This window comes from Eurosta solidaginis, chromosome 1, assembly GCF_040869045.1.
Source record: "Eurosta solidaginis isolate ZX-2024a chromosome 1, ASM4086904v1, whole genome shotgun sequence".
Taxonomy (NCBI): domain Eukaryota; kingdom Metazoa; phylum Arthropoda; class Insecta; order Diptera; family Tephritidae; genus Eurosta; species Eurosta solidaginis.
In genome coordinates, this window is record NC_090319.1 from 343,499,445 (window position 1) to 343,517,569 (window position 18,125).

Sequence of the window (18,125 nt, forward strand, 5' to 3'; positions counted from 1 at the left end):
CTACGCGCCCTCAGATACCCCAATTAAAGAATTTTGTATAATTTTCTGTAGGATCCATATAGGTGCACTTCATTTTCATACTAAATTCGTTCAAAAAAATTTACTATCACAGCAACCCATCTCTGATATTCCGCTCCTTTTTTTGTTTCCCTGCGTCGCTTTACACAACAGCAACCCCGGTAATTTTGACACTTCGTTCAGTGTCAAACGCATGTTCCACGCAGGTTCCACTGAGTTCCACAATAGTTTGACACTGACCGAAGTGTCAAACGGCAGTGTGTTAGAAAGAGAAAGGAATTGTTTCCTTCTCATACATATCATACCTGTAAACCTGTACTATGGTAATGGGCCCTTCATTCCCATGCTTCTGGCAGGTATTGTACCGAACCTCGGAACAAGAGATTACATCTACAGGAAAAAAATATTTACAAAAAATATGTGGGAAAAGTGAAAAGCCCATTCTTTCATAGTAAATTTCGATGTTGACATACGCACACTATAAACTAATCAGCATACCAGGAGGGAGACCTCTAATTTTGTTTGCCCATATAGCGGCAGCAACACCACCATTGTGCTGAGTTGGCTAGTTGCCACTGATTGAAAGTGTCACATTCATGTTAGTATGTTCCATGAAAAAGAAACCTCGAGCACGCTTTACAACTTATTTATACATTAGCAAATCTATTTAGTTTAGTTATAATATTTCAAATAGGTTTACTATAAAACCGAGGAAGAAGCTTACAGTGCAGCAAGGCGTACGGATGTTCTCGGTTATATTATGTTCCCCAGTAATTTCTCAGAATCAATGAAAGCTCGCTTAGAAGATGGGCGATATGCGGATGATGGCACTGTGGAAAATGCTGTTTTATCTGTACATATAGATATGACAGGTAAGTACACAAAAAACATAAAAGCATATTGTTGAGGGTGTTGAACATGTAGAAAGCTATTCCGATTGCACTTACCAACATCTTGATTAATTTAAGGGCCAATTAAACTTCCTTAACCCTAACACCATAGTCGTAATCATACCCATATCCATAAACATCTCCAATGTGATCGATTAATGGTGCCTTAACCTAAAAATTGTGAAAATTTCATAAAAATGAAGAAAACGGAAAAAGTGATAAACGTATTCCACAAAAAATAAGTATCTTAGTCATAACGTATCCAAAACAATGAATGCAATCTACAAAAAGTTATTAAATTCACCAACTCAAATATTTTTAGGTTATGGATATGGCGAGAAACCAAAAACCAATTATGCATTCCAGTAACATCGCCACAATCAAACAAGATTTTACGTTTATAAATATGAAGGAACTTCAGACTTCGCAATTGAAGTTTATTTCGCCTTTACAAAATTTCCCAAAGCACTGTTATAAACATTCTCCCTATATAAAAAAATACTTGCTAACATATTGTGTCGTATTCATATATAACAAATGCAGTTTTTAATTTCAAAAAATGTTAGAAATTACCAATTTGTGTGAAAAATAGTTTTACTTGCAAAGTGCGCCAGCACCCTTAGCCAAAGCAAATGTCAAATTCTTCTTCTTAGGCTTTGCTTGCAACAAAAGTTACAAGTTGGCTACTTTTTCATGTCAGATGGCGCCAGTGTCGCCAAATCTACCGTTCTCCATTAAAACACGTGCGATCTACTCATAATGCATAAGATTGAGTGAAACGCTCTATATGAAAAACTGCTTATATGACGGGGATTTGAATAAGTTAACACGCTCAATAAGTACATTTTGTTATGGTATCAGCATTATTTACTAAAGGCATTTTGACATGAGTCGAGTTTTTGACGTTGAACCATCGGTTCGTATGTTCATAGGATTACGGAAGCGCATGATTCCTTGGTGTCCCTACTTTTCATAAAAATATCTTTGTTCAGCTACACTAGTAGATCATGGCATAGTTAATAAATTCACCATAAAACTAAAAGAATTGTAATAAGGAATTATGCAGTTCAGTACCTACTTATCGCGTATTTGTAAACTGATAGCTTCCTATTTATACTACTAATATTTTTCGAACAATCGCAAAGAAACAACACATTTAACGACATTGTAGTTTTACGTTTGCATACATGTTTTAAATTTTCGCAACGTATACTTCTGTTAGCTCAAAAAAAGTCGTTTAAGTTTGTGCGTTACTTAAACGTAATGCGGTTTATTAGATTGACCTGTAAGGGCCTGGCAAAGTTGAAATAGTCATAGCCATATTTTTAATTATCCATATCAATTGGCATCGGTTATTGGGCCCTAACCTAAAATATGTGAAAATTTCATAAGAAAGAAGAAAATGCAAAAAATTACGAACGAACTCCACAGAAAATTAGTCACTTAGTCAAAACATATCCAAAACAAAAAATAAAATATGCAAAAAGTGAATTCACCAAAATAAATATTTATAGGTTATGGATATGGCGAAAAACCAAAAACCAGTTGGTTGATATGGTATGGTTATGGCTAGAGCCTTATGGTATGTCACCATTGACTAACTTCATTGTTCCATAAAGTTGGTTGGATCAGCTGTTTTATAAACTGAAAGAAAAAGACTGGTAAAATCAACCGAAATACGGGTCAATTCAACCGAAATCGTTGATTCGTAATTGACCATTTTAGTAGTCAAATGAACAATGTTGCGGCATTTGCAAAGCAGATGAGTTTTCACTGAGATCTTTTCAGGGCAGCAATACACTCGGAGTGCTTGCCGAACAGTGCCGAGGGGCGACCCCGCTTAGGAAAATTTTCTTCTATTTGAAAAACCTTATTTCTAAAATTTTTATGTTGCTTTGCCCGGGGTGTGAACCCGGGGTCTTCGGTGTGGTAGGCGGAGCACGCTTCCATCACACCACGGCGGCCGCCATATACATACGTATATATGTGCATACATATAGTACACAGTATACATAAGTACAAAGTAGAGAGCGCAGTGAGCGTAACATTCTCTTTGAAATTTGCTCATGTATTGACTGTTGATCGCTGTTGAAATGACCAGTGAGATCAGTTGTGTTGACAAAAAAATCAGTTAGATTGATTAGGAATCTGTCAATCTTACAGAATTTTGTTAACTTAAGAGCGACAATTTCTCTTCTGTTGAAATGACTAAACTACTTTGTTCGCTTGACAAAGAACTCGGTCGAATCAACCATAATTCGATCAATTTCACCGAATCTCCGTTAAGTCAAGAACAACAGAACCGATTTTTTCATTTTACTAGCACCATTTCTTTCAGTGTACGGATATGGATATGTCAACTTTGCCTTGGCTTATAAGCGGCAGTAAACTAGGCGGCAAAATATTCTTATGCAGCAAATCACAGCTTTAACCCTCTCAATGTTGAACATTCTCTGCTTTTACACCTACAAATATATATGACACTACTTTATTTTTGTCTTGATTTCCAAGCTAGAAATACGCACCAAGCTTTATCGAAGCATAAAAATACAAAATACAAAACTATTTCCAACAAATAATTGAGTTTGACAATAAAACTGTTTATCTGGTAAACGGAAAATCCGGATATCCGTATGTTATTCACAAAATATGTTTGTAGATTATTATTAACGTCAAAAATTAAAAAGCTACAATTTTACAAACATCAATAATTTTTTTTCTTGTTAAATAAACATATGTATCATGGCGCAACGATACAAGGTGGCAGCATGGGACAGCTGATTTTAAACTTTTTTTATTTGATTTGATACATTAACTTCCGGCGTAGTACGATTTTGACATTTGTCCATCGAATTTACAAAACAAAAGTACATGGAATTTTTATTTATGTTGTAGGTATGTCACCATGCTGCCACCTTGTATCGTTCCGCTATGATATGTATATGGTACATCAATTTGTTGCTTTCATTGGATATCCAAAAATACCGGTTATTAACCGGATCTTCATAAATCCGGATATACGGATAGTTTCACAAACGAATATTAACCGGATATCCATGCTGTCCGGATTTTATCCGTGTCAACGGATATCCGTATGGATATCCGGATATTCGAATACGCGGATAGTCCCAGCCCTAGTAAAGCGCCAAATACACAACATTTCCGCGAACATTCCCGTTATGTCATGTTTCTGCGACCTTTTCTGTCGTGTATGGTGGTGTTTGCCAGTTCGCGCGTGTATGGCGAAATAGCTCATAATCGTAGTAATTTCTGAACGGAACAGACGTGCGCAGAAAAGTAAAATGGACAATAAAAAATTTCTGAGTGAATTTATCGAAATGTATAAATCTTTGCCATCATTGTGGCAAGTAAAAAGCAAAGATTATTGTAATAGAATTAAAAAGAATAATGATTTTTAAGTCTTCAAAGCTATTGCCACTAGCTAGAAAGCGCAAAGTTAAAGCAAGGCGGTCATGAGGGGGAATCGCTTCTCTCATTATTGTATCCCGTTTCGTTATGAGTGGCACAATTTTTTGTAAAAGTTGGTCAAATGTTGCCTTGCTCATACGAACGCAATTTTTAAAATCATTTTGTGACGTGAATTCCAGTTCTTTAATAAGCTCACTTTGTCCAAGAACTGCTCGTTTTTTAAACCATTCTTTGCACCAAATTCTTTTTTTGCGATCTTCTCTCTTTTTTTTTACGCTTAATTGCCACAGCGAGCAATATTGCTGCAGCACAATTGTTGTCCGTATTCATCGCTGTCTGAAAGAGAACTAATGTTCGGCCAAAAGTTCGTATGGTGTATGGCCAAAGCTGCGAACAAGATTGCGGAATGTTCGCGGAAATGTTCGTGTCGTGTATTTGGGGCTTAAGTCATTGTACAGGTCTACAAGTAGGATATGTAGCAGCACGCACATACACAGCCACGCTCACCTGATAAAATGCTTGTTCTTGTTCGTTTTTTTTGTGGATGCTATTTGGCACTGTTGTACTTCTTAGGACCAAACAAAGTTTAGTAGCTGCTATCGAAAACTGCTTAAAATTTTTTTTCTTATATTACAAAGAAATATACTTATTTACTTTCAAACGAGCACTTAATTACATCTCTCTTTAATAACCATATATTTTGGACAATTTTAATTAACAAATTGTGATACTTTTTTACGGGGACGATTGCTAAAACACGACCAAAACCGTCGGGGGAGGTATTAATAGACGCGTTTTTGCCTCGCTTCCAATAATTCGAATACTTTTTCTCTTCGGACTATTGACAACAGGACAAAACGCGTCTATTCATTTTTCTTTCCGCTTTTTTGGACGGGTTATTGCAGTCGACCTCGGTTTCAAACTGTTTTTCGCGGAGAACTTTTGAACGGGTAGAAAAACTTAACTCCCGTGTTTGATTCTTAATACTGAAATAACTACGCGTCCTCAGATACCCCAATTGAAGACTTTTTTATAATTTTCTGAAGGACCCACATGGGTGCACTTAAAATTTCCTACTAAATTCGTTAAAAGAAATTTACCATCACAGCAACCCATATCTGATATTCCGATCCCTTTTTTGCTTCCCTGTGTCGCTTTCGACGAAGCAACCCCGGTAATTTTGACACTTCGTTCAGTGTCAAAACTCATGTTCCACGCAGGTTCCATTGGGTTCCACGCTAGTTTGACACTGACCGAAGTGTCAAACTGCCGTGTGTTAGAAAGGGAAAGAAATTGTTTCCCTCTCATACATATCATACTTGTAAACCTGTACAATGGGCTTAAGTAGCGTGTTTGTGCACAAAATTTACAAACTAAAAAGATAATTTTCATTTGTCTGAAAAAATAAAGGAAAAATAGCCGAATGTCAAAAAAACCTGACTAAATACAAACTGGCTCGTTTGTTTTAATAAACTAGGATGTAATTTTTCTGGTATTTCGTTAGTTTTTTGGAATATAGTTTAAACTTACACCAATTCTTAAGGCGCATTGGGAGACAGGGCGACAAAAAATTTAAGAAAAAATACAGAAAAAATAAAGTAGTGTCGAATATGCATCATTTGCATATTTTTCTCTATTTTTCATTTTATTTTATATTTGTAAATTTATTTTCTACAAAAAGATCAACAAATTGGATATTATATCGAACGAAAATTACGTGACAGTTTTGGAACTTTTATGAAGAATGTATTAATTGATTGCAATTTGCCAATTGGTTTGGGAAACATTCCTATACAATTTCAAGAGCCTGTATATGGTTCTTTGGATATCGAATTTCAGCAATATGTTGCCCCCGGAGTTGTTATGACGTAAGTTTTTATGTATACATACATATGTATATATATTTTTTATTATTTAGGCATGATTCAATTACTAGAGGTTTGTTCTCCAATGATGACAGAGCTTTGACACTCCCAAATTGAAAAATCTAGACGGGTTGCTTTTACGAAGTAAGGAAAACGGGGATTAATTCAATTCGTTTCAGCGAAAAATGTAGTAGAAAAGTAAAAATTTGTAAATGCCAACAGTTCAGTACTTATCGGGTATTTGTAAATTTGCTTACTATTTCTACTACTAATATTTTTCGAAAAATCACAAAGAAACAACACAGTTAACGGATGTCAATTCGATTTGGGAGCAAAATGGCTGCAATTGTCAAAAAATTTTACAGCCGACAAGCTTCTTGTGATTGAATCATGTTATTTAGGTAAATAATATATTTGACACATGGAACAATGAAACATATTAGTTATCTTATTCAAAATTCCCTTAAAAATCACAAAGAGCCCCTGATTCTAAGCTTCCATACTTTCATACCCTATTCTGCCTTGAACCAAACTATAGATTAATGGATTTGCGACCCTTTTTTTCGAGCATGGCTTAATTCATCAACTGGTTTTATTTTTATACCTTTCATAAAAATTTAATGATATATCACGTTAGTCACGAATCTCAAAATTTCCAGTTCTGAAAGGAGAAGAGATAGACCACCATTCAGTATACCGAATTGATCAGGTTGCCAATCTGGTTTGTTTATTCATGTCCGGCTGCCTGTTTTAGCGCAAACTTCTCGGAACCAACCAGCCATACAACCGATTTTTAAGAAAATAGGTTTTTATGTAATGTGTTCCTCAATTTATCAGTTAGAAGCTTCAAATTTCACTAAATGCTTTTGTATATGGCACAAGTTACTGTCAAAAAAATCGTAGATATCCGTTGTATATATAGCATATATCCCACACAGCTCATTGTTCAGATATGAAGCTTTTTGTAAAATCGGCCCCATTTTAACGGCATGATCCTTCAAATCTTACTATATGCTTACGTATATGACATACATACATTGTTCTCTAAAATCGTAGATATCGGTCCTATAAATAGTATGTACAAACCGAGTGTTCATATTAGGAGATTTTCGTCATTTCTGTCCCATTTTAACAACTAGAAGCTTCAATACTTACATACGTATGCGTCATATACTGTACTGTCACATGCAGACCAACAAGTAACTAAAACTTCTATCGTCACTCAAAGTAGCGATCTATTTTTATACTCAGCGTGCTTTGCACACAGAGTATATTAACTTTGATTGGATAACAGTTGGTTGTAGACTTCCATATAACAAAATCATCAGTGTCGAAAAAAAATTTGATTGAGCCTTGTCCGTCCGTCCGTCCGTCTGTCCGTTAACACGATAACTTGAGTAAATATTGAGATATCTTCACCAAATTTGGTACACGAGCTTATCTGGACACAGCATAGATTAGTATTGAAAATAAGAGAAATCTGATGATAACCACGTCCACTTTTTATAAATATAACATTTTGGAAAACACAAAAAACATGATTATTTAGTAAATAATACACCTAGAATGTTGAAATTTGGCGTGTGGACTGAGTCTCAACTCTTGATAAAAATTTTAAAAAAAATATTAAAATGGGCGTGGCACCGCCCACTTGTGGTAAAATCAATTTTACAAATATTATTAATCATAAATCAAAAATCGTTAAACCTATCGTAACAAAATTCGGCAGAGAGATTGCCTTTACTACAAGGAATTCTTTGAAGAAAAAATAACGAAATCGGTTAAGGACCACGCCCACTTTTATATAAACGATTTTTAAAAGGTTCGCCGACGGATAAAATAAGCTATATCTTTGCGAAAAAGATCTTTATATCAATGGTATTTCATTTACCAAGTGGATTTATAACAATAAATAGGAAAAATTTCAAATTTTAAAAAATGGACGTGGCACCGCCCCTTTTATGACTAAGCAATTTTCTATGTTTCGGGAGCCATAACTCGAAGAAAAATTAACATATCGTAATGAAATTGTGTACACATATTTTTCTTATAGCAAAAAATATTTCTAGTAAAAATTGACGGGATCGGTTAAAGACCACGGCAACTTAGATATAAAACAAGTTTAAAAGGGTCGTAGAATAGAATAATAAGCTATAACTTAGCAAAAAATTGTTTTGACTCCTTGATATTTCACTTATCACGTTTTATTGTAAGAGGAAATGGGGAGACATTTTTTTTAAACTTCATATGTAGAAAATAATTTATCTGAAATGAAATGTACAATTGAAGCCCACGCTAAGTATATAATGTTCGGTTACACCCGAACTTAGACACCTTTACTTGTTTTTACCTAGCTTTTATTGGCTTGTGTTCTATGTATGTATGTATGCAAAGGAATTTTTGAGCATGATTTTCACCAACTTCGAGAGGTTTAATTAATTTGAAACTTTGCACACGTAACAAGGACAGATGACAATGCAACAATTTAATAAATTGACGGACATAAGGTCATAAGGTCAATTGACAATTTAAAGTGGCCATGGGGCCAATTAACTTTAGTGCCCTCCAAATTTGGTGTAGTGGCAATTTTGGAAATATCATTTCGGGAAGGACTTAACCGCGAAGGTACAATCAATTATAAGAGCATACTGTTCATTGCTTCGGTATGCTGATGATATTGATATCATTGACTTTAACGCCGTGAGGTCTCTCTTCTCTGGACTGGGTTGAAAGTAATTTCAAACCCTGAAAAAACAACATTCAATTTACATACATATACTTTAAGTTATTTCAACTTGATTCACTTAATTACTTGGAGATAATGTTACTATCCATCATAATTCTAATAATGAAAAGAAGAGGAAGACACTTCCAGTTAATGATCAAAACGAAATACTCGTGTTTTAATTAGGCAACAAAAATAAAGCTTTCTCCAATAAAGTAATCCCCATTGGAAATCTCCATATTTCATACTATGTAAATATTTAGGATGGTTTTCTTCTTGGCCACACTGATGACTGCAGCTGTTTTCATTTCGGAGCGAATGGATGGAGTGTGGGATCGCACATTAGTTGCTGGTGTATCGGCTATGGAAATGCTATGGGCTCATTTACTTACACAACTCATCATAATGGCATTCCAGTCATTTGAAGTTATTATGTACATTGGATTGGTATTCGATACTTACAATAAAGGTGATACGGCAACTTTGATTGGCTTATTAACACTGACTGCTTTTTGTGGAATGCTCTTTGGTAAACTTTAATAACAGCTTTCATAATAAAATAAATATAACAGAAGTTTTTTTTCCTGCAGGTTTGCTCATATCAGTGTATTGCAAATCTCATACTGAAGCGAATTTCGTGGCCACCGGCGCTTTTTATCCGATGATTATTTTATGCGGTAAGTTGTCAATCAATCAAATTTTAGCGATTTTTCTTAAAAAACAATGCGCTATTGAAGAAGTTAATCATATTAAGGGCGTTTTCACCATCTGCCGTTAATGCTAACTATAACTTTATTTGACATATCTCCGAACGATTTCTGTCGAATAAAGCGCCAGTTAACGTTAACCGGAGATGGTGAAACCGACCCTAAAGGAATGTTTACTTTTTGCATTAGAAGGAGATAAATGGTCATTCCCACGATAACTGAGTCTACATTGTAACGAATTTCGGAAATGCTGGTTATTGTACACCTGCTAACGTTCGCGTCGCTGAACTGTCGAATAAATAACTCCAATATTCAGTATTGCAAAAATGGTCTTTATTTAAACTACTTTGGCAGTTGTACAATTATACTTCAATATCACGTACTTCACAAAAGCGTGTTTTAATCAAACTGATTAGCCATTCCTAAGCTTGCGCTGCTTTTATACTCTCTGTTGTCTCGTTCGTATATTTCTCCCAAGGTCTAGACGTTTCACCTTCTAGAACTGTTGTATCTCCTGCTTGGTAATTTAGCTATATGCGTGTGTATGTGTGAGTAACAACTTCTGCTCTTCTGATGACTACATATGTGTATGTGAGATAATTTCTTTGCTTTAAGCCACAGGTTATGTGTGTGAAATATTCTTCATAGCCTTGTATTTGTACATGTACATAGGTGTGGCTGATTGCTATTTTTGTTGTTGTGATTATTTACTAACAGCATAGCGATGTTAGTATTTGCCACACTGCCATCCACCTAAGTTTGATCGTCCCGATCAGTCAAATTTTCCGATCTAAACGCTGCCAGCCTTTCCAAATGAACCACTTTTATTTTGTTTCGTGGTTTGCCAATGGTTTGTATGCGGTAAACTACATCATAAATCCGTTTCACAACGTTGTATGTGGCTTCCCAATTACACTGCAATTTCGGTGACAAACCTTTTTTTCGTTTTGGGTTGTATAACAGCACCAAATCTCCTTCCCGAAAACCTTTCGAATTAATTGCTTTATCGTATCTGGCTTTCAACTTTCTACTCATTATCCTGATTCGTTGCCTCACATTCTGTTTTTTGGCCACTGGACTACTTCGAAGAGGGCCAGTGTTCTTTCCGCAACTACATTCGGTATTGATTTGTGTGTTCCATTCTTTCCACCAATCTTTTCCCGGTTTACTGCTGTTGCCTTAGTGGTCTTTGTCGAATCTCCTCCACCAGCACTCGCTTACTGTTGAGCCCCTTCTCAAAACTAAAGTTAAGTGGCACATCATTGTTCTTATAGCGCATAATCCTTCTCCGCATAACGATCTCGATGCCATGGTCAACTAAGAAGTCCACTCCCAATATGACTTCATCCACAATCTCTGCCACAACGAATTTGTGCAGAACCGAGGCCTTCCCAATTACGACCTCACACGTCACTTCTCCCTGTACTAGGCTGTACTCGCCAATGACCGTACGCAATCTTGCTCCGAGTAATGGCTTTACTGTCCTGTCCTGTTGACCAAATCAGATCGGATTATGGAATAAGATGCGCCCGTATCTACAGTCAGTAAACGCTCCTTGCCATCGACATATCCGCTTACGGTAAGACTGCTCGATTTTCTTCCGATTTGTGATACAGAGATCACGGGACATTCAACAGCTGGAGCTAGCTCTCGATCTTTACATCTGGCTCGCTCTTGCTCATCTCCTCCAGCTTTATACTTAAGACCACCCATGCCGTTGGAACCACTAGGGTCAAGGCCGCAATGACATGCAATGTTACCTGGCTTCCCGCATTTGAAGCATTTGATTACTCTGTCACTCCGCTTTTGCGATCCTTTCAGTGCCTCCGATATTGTGTTCACCCAGTCTGGTCTTTCTACTTCCACACGGCGTGCTTTCAAAGCTGGCTTACACAGAAGCGATGCTGTTTCCTGAATCAGTGCATGCGATACCGTTTCTGCAAATGTAGGTTTTGGGTTGCGTACGTTGCTCGCTTCGTTTCGACATCACGAATTCCATTTGTGAAAGTTTGAACTCTTGCAGTATTTCACTAGCCCTCTGGAAGCGGTTCAGTAACTCCATTTGGTATATTTGTCTCCTATGCTCGGTTCCGTATCGCCTCTCTAGAGCTCCCATCAATGCTTCGTATCTGTTTCGTTCTCCCTCTAGAATGGTCTGTACGATCTCAGCAGCAGGTCCTTTTAACGCCACGAATAATGCAGCAACTTTATATTCGGCATTTCAGTTGTTCGCTGCTGACGTCTTCTCAAATTGAGGCTTAAATATCTGGAGAGGAAAAGAGCCGTCAAAAGAGGGAGTTTTTACCTTTGGACTGCTTGCTGAAACAGCTGGGCGATTTAGTTGCAGCTCCTGTATACGACCTTTTAAAGCGCCTCCTGTGCATCAATCCCGGATGCTATTTGTGACGACATTTCTGAAAAACGTGCCTCTTGTCATGTCTCCTGTGATTCCATCTTGGATGATTGCTAAACGCTTCTCCTGTACTTCGAGCTGTGCTCGCTTCAGCACTTCTAATATCGCGTTAGTGTTAACAGTTGCCAATGGATTCGGGGTCTCTATCTTCTCTTCATCTCAGGATGAAAAGTCCTTCGAGGTGCTTCTCGACACCATTTTCGATTTGCCAAGATCGATTTGCGGTGTGAACTTTGAGTTTCAATAACCGGGACCAAATGGTATATTCTCAGACCTGCTACAACCAATTTCCAGCAGAGCGATCATGGAGTGACGTAAAAAAATATTCGATTGATCATGTACCGCCTTTTGGAGAACGGCTCATGTAGCTTTTCCACCAAAGGCGGGGAAGTTTGGTCATTTGTATCACAAAGACTAAAGGTCTATTAGCTTAACCCCATTTCTGCTCAAAAGCTTTGAGAGGCAGATATACGTGTACATAAAGTCCAACGTGGATAAAAAACTTCTTCCCACAACACACCATCCGGACACCAAAAGGAAATCGGTAGACACTGCACTGCATAGGGTGGTAATAAACACTGGGATAGCCCTGGAATATAAAGAGTATGCCTTTGGAGTCTTCTTAGACATTGTTCAATAATGTGCCTAAAGGGGCGATCATGGGTGGTTTAACTACTTTCAAGTACATACAACCATAAACAGATGCATGTTAAATTGCAAGAAGATCACTTCACAATGGGGATTGTATGAGGCCACTAAATCAGTGGTAGGGCCACACCGCAGGACGGAGTGTGGTCACCTTTGCTGTGAACGCTGGTCATCAACCAACTGCCCAGGCGGTTCGATGAGTGACCCGTCAAACTTACGGCTAACGCAGATGACGTTGCAATTGTTACAACTGGAAAGTGTCTTTAAACGATTAGTTCTTTGATCGAGCGCTTCGGAATATACATACCTGGACATCTAATGTTGGGTAGACAGCCAACGCAGAGAAGACGAATATGGTCTTGTTTACTAAGAGGTGCAAGGTCTCAAATTAAAGCAGGCCTAAGCTAGCAGGGGTGACCTTGCAGGAAAAACCTTGCACAAAATATATAGAAATCATTCTAAACAGTAAGATGTCATGGAAGCTCAACGTAGAGAGGAGAGAGTAAAAAAGACCTCGACGGCACTTTATGAATGTAAATAAGTGCTGTGGTGTACGTGGGATTCATCGCCCACTCTCTCTCATTGAATATTTACTGTGATTTAAAAGCCTATCCCATAGAATGGAGTCCTTATTTGGTGGACAGCTACACACAAAAGAACCTACCTCAAAAAATTAGAGGGGGTTTGCAGGCTATCTGTGCTTTGCATTCCGTATGCCATTCTGCACATTCCACCTGTAGACCTGGTGACAAAGAACATAACGTTAAGAACTTAAACGAGGCTTAGTGCCTCAGGCCAGCTTGAGCGCAGACCATACGGCTATAGTAGTATAGCGTCACCAATTACAGGACGAGCAGGCTACCTGATTCCGTATCTGCGCTTCGTAGGGCCTCTTAGAGCCACAATAGAGGTGAATGATTGGCGCAAGGGTGCCCAAATGACTAAAGTTTAACTTTGCTAGTTTGTTCGATAACATAAAATTTTGCTGCTTATCTCAGCTCTCAAGGTTAAACTCTAGTCAACTTTGACTGGAGTTAAAACGCGCCCCGAAAACCCGAACCTAAGGCTCCAGCTGTAGGGAGCTTTACAGCTACCAGATCTAGAAGCAGCAAGTGGGATAGGTCCTAGTAAGCTGCTAGTATTTGCTAGGAAATCGGAGTTATTTTTAACATTGGTCCTGGGTTTTGATAACGTATTTCATTTTGGTCGTTAAACAAACTTCTAGTAACACTACGTACTCATTCAGGGCTATGCGAGGTCCTGATGAACCGGCCAGTTCAACCTTACCTAACCTAATATATTTCCTAAGAATGGGACTTATTGTAGATTAGTGTATGTATGTGTAAACATGGTATAAACAACTTAATAATACTGTAACGAATTTTGGGGAATTCCGCTTATTCCAAACCTTCTGCTAACGTTCGAATCGCTAAACTGTTGAACAAATAACTCCAATATTCAATAATGCAAGATGGTCTTTATTAGACTACTTTGAAAGTACTTTACAATAACGCTTATACTTCACAACCAATAGCGTGCTTAAATCAAAACTGATTAATCTTGCTTCATCTTGCGCTGCTTTTATACTCTGGGTTTCCTCGTTCACCTATTTCTCCTAAGGTCTAGTAATTTCGCGAACTTCATGCTTGGTTACCAGCCATATACATGCATATTTGTAGTTTTTGGCCATATGCGTGTGTATATGCGAGTACTACTTCGGCTGATGATTACATGTGTTTGGGAGTATCTCTCCGTTGCCTTGTATGTGTGTGTTTAAATGATGATTGATTTGTTTACGTACACAAGAGTGGCAGCTTGTTTTATTGTTGTTGTGCCGCTATCTAATAATAACTTATTGATATTAAAATTCGCCACAATACATGTTTTTGATTATTCTTTTTCAGGTTTACTTTGGCCACTGGAAGGTATGCCAAAATCTCTTCAGGAAATAGTCTTATTTTTTCCATTCACAATACCTTCAATATCAGCGCGTAATATTATAGAAAAAGGTTGGTCCATAACCAATGGTCAAGTTTATAATGGTTTCATAGTAATGTCAGCATGGATTGTTATATTCTTCACGCTCTGTATGGTTGGTCTTAAGAGAAAAGCTTAAGGGTTTGGAGATTTTTCGCCAAAGAACAACATTCTAGTATTAAATTTTTTATGTTGTATGTAACATACTATGTATATTTTTACAGAAACTCTATTTTAAGATTCATAGTTTTCTTTGTAAATAATGTTTACCTGCATACATACACACATACATATGTACATGTGCATTTTTAGAGATAAGAAAATATCAAAAGCCCACTCTTATGGCCGTGTCCCAATAAATTTTCTTATGTTCATGAGTTTTGATGCGGAAGCAATCGCAAAAGATGTTGCGTTTGTAAATAAAACAGACCTTCAGACTTAGCAGATGAAATTTATTTCGACTTGCCCATTCGCATAACAAAATTTCACAAAGAACTGTTTTAAACATTCTTACTATATAAGAAAAATACTCTCCTATTCATTTGTTAAAATGCAGATTTCAACTGTGAAAAATGTTAGAAAAGTACCAGCGAGTGGAAAAAATTTTTACACTTGCAAAGTCTGAAAGCACCCATAGCCAAAACAAATGTAAAATTCTTGTTGTTGTTGTTGTAGCGATAAGGTTACTACCCGAAGGATTTGGGGAGTGTTATCGATGCGATGGTCCTCCGGATACAGATCCGGTACACTCCGGTAACACAGCACCATTAAGGTGCTAGCCCGACCATCTCGGGAACGATTTATATGGCTACATTAAACCTTCAGGCGAATCCTCCCTCCCCACCCCTAAGTAGCATGAGGAGCTTGGGGTCGCCAGAGCCTCTTCTGTTAGTGAACCGGGATTCGCCGCTCGATGGTGAGGTTGACAATTGGGTTGGAGAAGCTATATATTGCGCTACACAACCCCTTTAATCCCTCCATGTAAACTTTTTCTTATGATCTGCTTGCAACAAAAGTTTAGAGCTGCCTACTTTTGCATCTCACATGGCGTTGGTGATGCGCTTTTGTCGCTCTCCATGTTATCGTGCGCTGCATCAAAAAACTTATGTGACGGGGCTTTTAATGTAAAAGTGTAACTGGAGCAAAAAATTATTGAATTGAAATTGAAGGCGCGGTACTTAAATATAAGCTTAGATATGAGTAAACTTACATAACAAATAATTATTGCGATCATTCATTAATTCTTTTTTTTATTGAATTTGCATTACTCCTTAAAAAATTAACGCCTATCCTCAAGCTTAGTTTTCAAATTTTTTGTTATATTTTATAGTTATGTACAATGTGGTATGGTATTATGTTCATATAAATGTACTTAGAAGTAATATATGATTAGAAATAAAAATGTACATTAGTATATATATATGTATTTATGTATATGTGGTGTCAACCACATAACCGGTTTGGCTCTCTTGTTGAGTCTCTGATGCACTCACCTAATTTGGCAAGTCGTAATTCAAAAAGAGTTAGTCTACGCACACGAGCTGACCGCTTAACATTGTTTTCGCAAATTAATAAATAATAAATTTTGTTAAATTTAGTAAATATTTTAGTTATAATAAAGACTTGAAATTAAACTCGTGTGTAATTATTTGGACCCTAATTACCACATTGGTGACCCCGACGTGATTTTATTTTTAGTCCGAATCGCGTTTAAATACGTCTCTATAAAAAACTGAAAAGGAAGAAACTCGGCGTGTTAATTCATACATGCAGCGCATCAACCAACCAACGCATCCATAAAACATTTAATTGTGTCGTGTTTCTTGGCAAAATATTCAGAAAACTAAATTTCGTGCATATATAATTCCCCACGCGGTTTGAACATTTTATGCAATTCTAATGCTGAAAATTTTTTTTTCAATTTCGGTTTTCTAAGGTCATTTCATTGTCATAGAATAGCGGTTGATACCTACCTGCAAACGTCGAAAAAAAAAAACAACTTTGAGCGGTCATTTTAGTAACTCGACAAATTACTAGCGCAACTAATCGCCTCTCTGGTAAAAAACACTCAATAATCGCGAGTCATAACTGAACTAAAAATACCTTATTGGTTAGCACGTTGTGTTGGTATAATTGCGACGTTCTCCGTCGTTGAGACAAGTCTTTCGTTGGTTATGCCTATTGATACTCCATCACAGAAACCGAACGTCGAGAAGATAATGAGCACTGCTACTCGTAACGTTAAGGCGCCTCCATTTAGCAGCGAGAAACCCTCTCTTTGGTTTGCTCAACTCGAGGCTCAATTCGTTAATCATGGGATCGAGATAGAAAAAGAAAAATTTTATCAAACGATTCCACTTATCGATACACGTTCTGCAGCGGAAGTAGAGGATCTGCTTATCAACCCACCAGGCACTAATCCGTACCAGCACCTAAAAAGTACGCTGATTTCGCGATTCTCCAAGTCCAAGGAGGCCAAATTACTCCAACTTTTGGACAAGGAAAGTATAGGTGATCGAACGCCATCGCAACACTTACGCCATTTAAAAGCACTTGTACCCGATATTGATGAGGAGGTGCTTAAAACGCGTTGGCTTTCTCACCTTCCTCAACAAACTCGTGTGTGCCTTGTAATGCATAAAAATGTTGGCATAACAGAACTTGCAGATTATGCAGACAAACTTCATGAAGTTTATCATCCCCAAAACTGCGCCGCCGTATCGCGACCACCTGATTTGCGCGAAGATATCGCTGCTCTCATTAAACAAGTCGCGTCGTTAACAACCTCTATCTCAAACTTACAGTCAAGACAATCCAGACCTCGATCACAAACTCCCTCCCTCCGATCGGGCCGTGCAAGAAGTAAATCTTCGACGAAAAAGCTGTGCAATCAAACAGGCATTTGTTAGTATCATACCAAATTTCAATCGAACGCTCGTAAATGTCTACCAGGTTGCAAGTTTCAGGAAAACTCTCGGGAGAGTCGCTAAAGGTGGGTAACGACTCTCTTTCGTCCAACTCCTGCCGCTTATTTGTCACAGACCAGGCAACGGGGGATAAATTTCTCATCGATACTGGCTCCGACATTTCCGTTTATCCATGCCGTATTCAAAGCAAACAATTTGTTCCACTTTCATACCATTTATTCGCCGCCAATGGCACTCCAATTAACACCTACGGTACTAAAATGTTGATATTAAATCTGGGACTACGTAGATTTCTCCCATGGCGTTTCGTCATTGCTGATGTCACCCGTCCTATCATCGGTGCTGATCTACTGAGCCATTTCTGCTTATTAGTGGATCTTAAGAGAAAGAGATTAACTGACGGTCTCACCGGAATTTCAACATGTGGAAAAATTTTCAAGCATGACGTCGCTTCAATTAAAGCCCTCAACCCCGATGTAGATCCAGTCTATAACATACTTCTTCAGAAATTTCAAGCTGTTGTTCA

The 18,125-nt window shown here is 37.6% G+C and overlaps 1 protein-coding gene across 4 annotated transcripts in view; it reads left to right on the forward strand.

Moving 5' to 3' along the window:
• The window catches only part of LOC137237972 (ABC transporter G family member 23), a 193,707-nt gene extending 177,401 nt beyond the window's left edge, over nucleotides 1–16,306 (forward strand). For all 4 annotated transcript variants that reach the window (XM_067762441.1, XM_067762437.1, XM_067762440.1 and 1 more), the window contains exons 8-12: nucleotides 713–890; nucleotides 6,019–6,205; nucleotides 9,191–9,456; nucleotides 9,518–9,604; nucleotides 14,600–16,306. In XM_067762441.1, the coding sequence (XP_067618542.1) occupies nucleotides 713–890; nucleotides 6,019–6,205; nucleotides 9,191–9,456; nucleotides 9,518–9,604; nucleotides 14,600–14,811 (930 nt within the window). In that variant the 3' untranslated portion in view covers nucleotides 14,812–16,306. The remainder of the gene's footprint in view (nucleotides 1–712; nucleotides 891–6,018; nucleotides 6,206–9,190; nucleotides 9,457–9,517; nucleotides 9,605–14,599) is intronic.
• The last annotated feature ends 1,819 nt before the right edge of the window (nucleotides 16,307–18,125 follow it).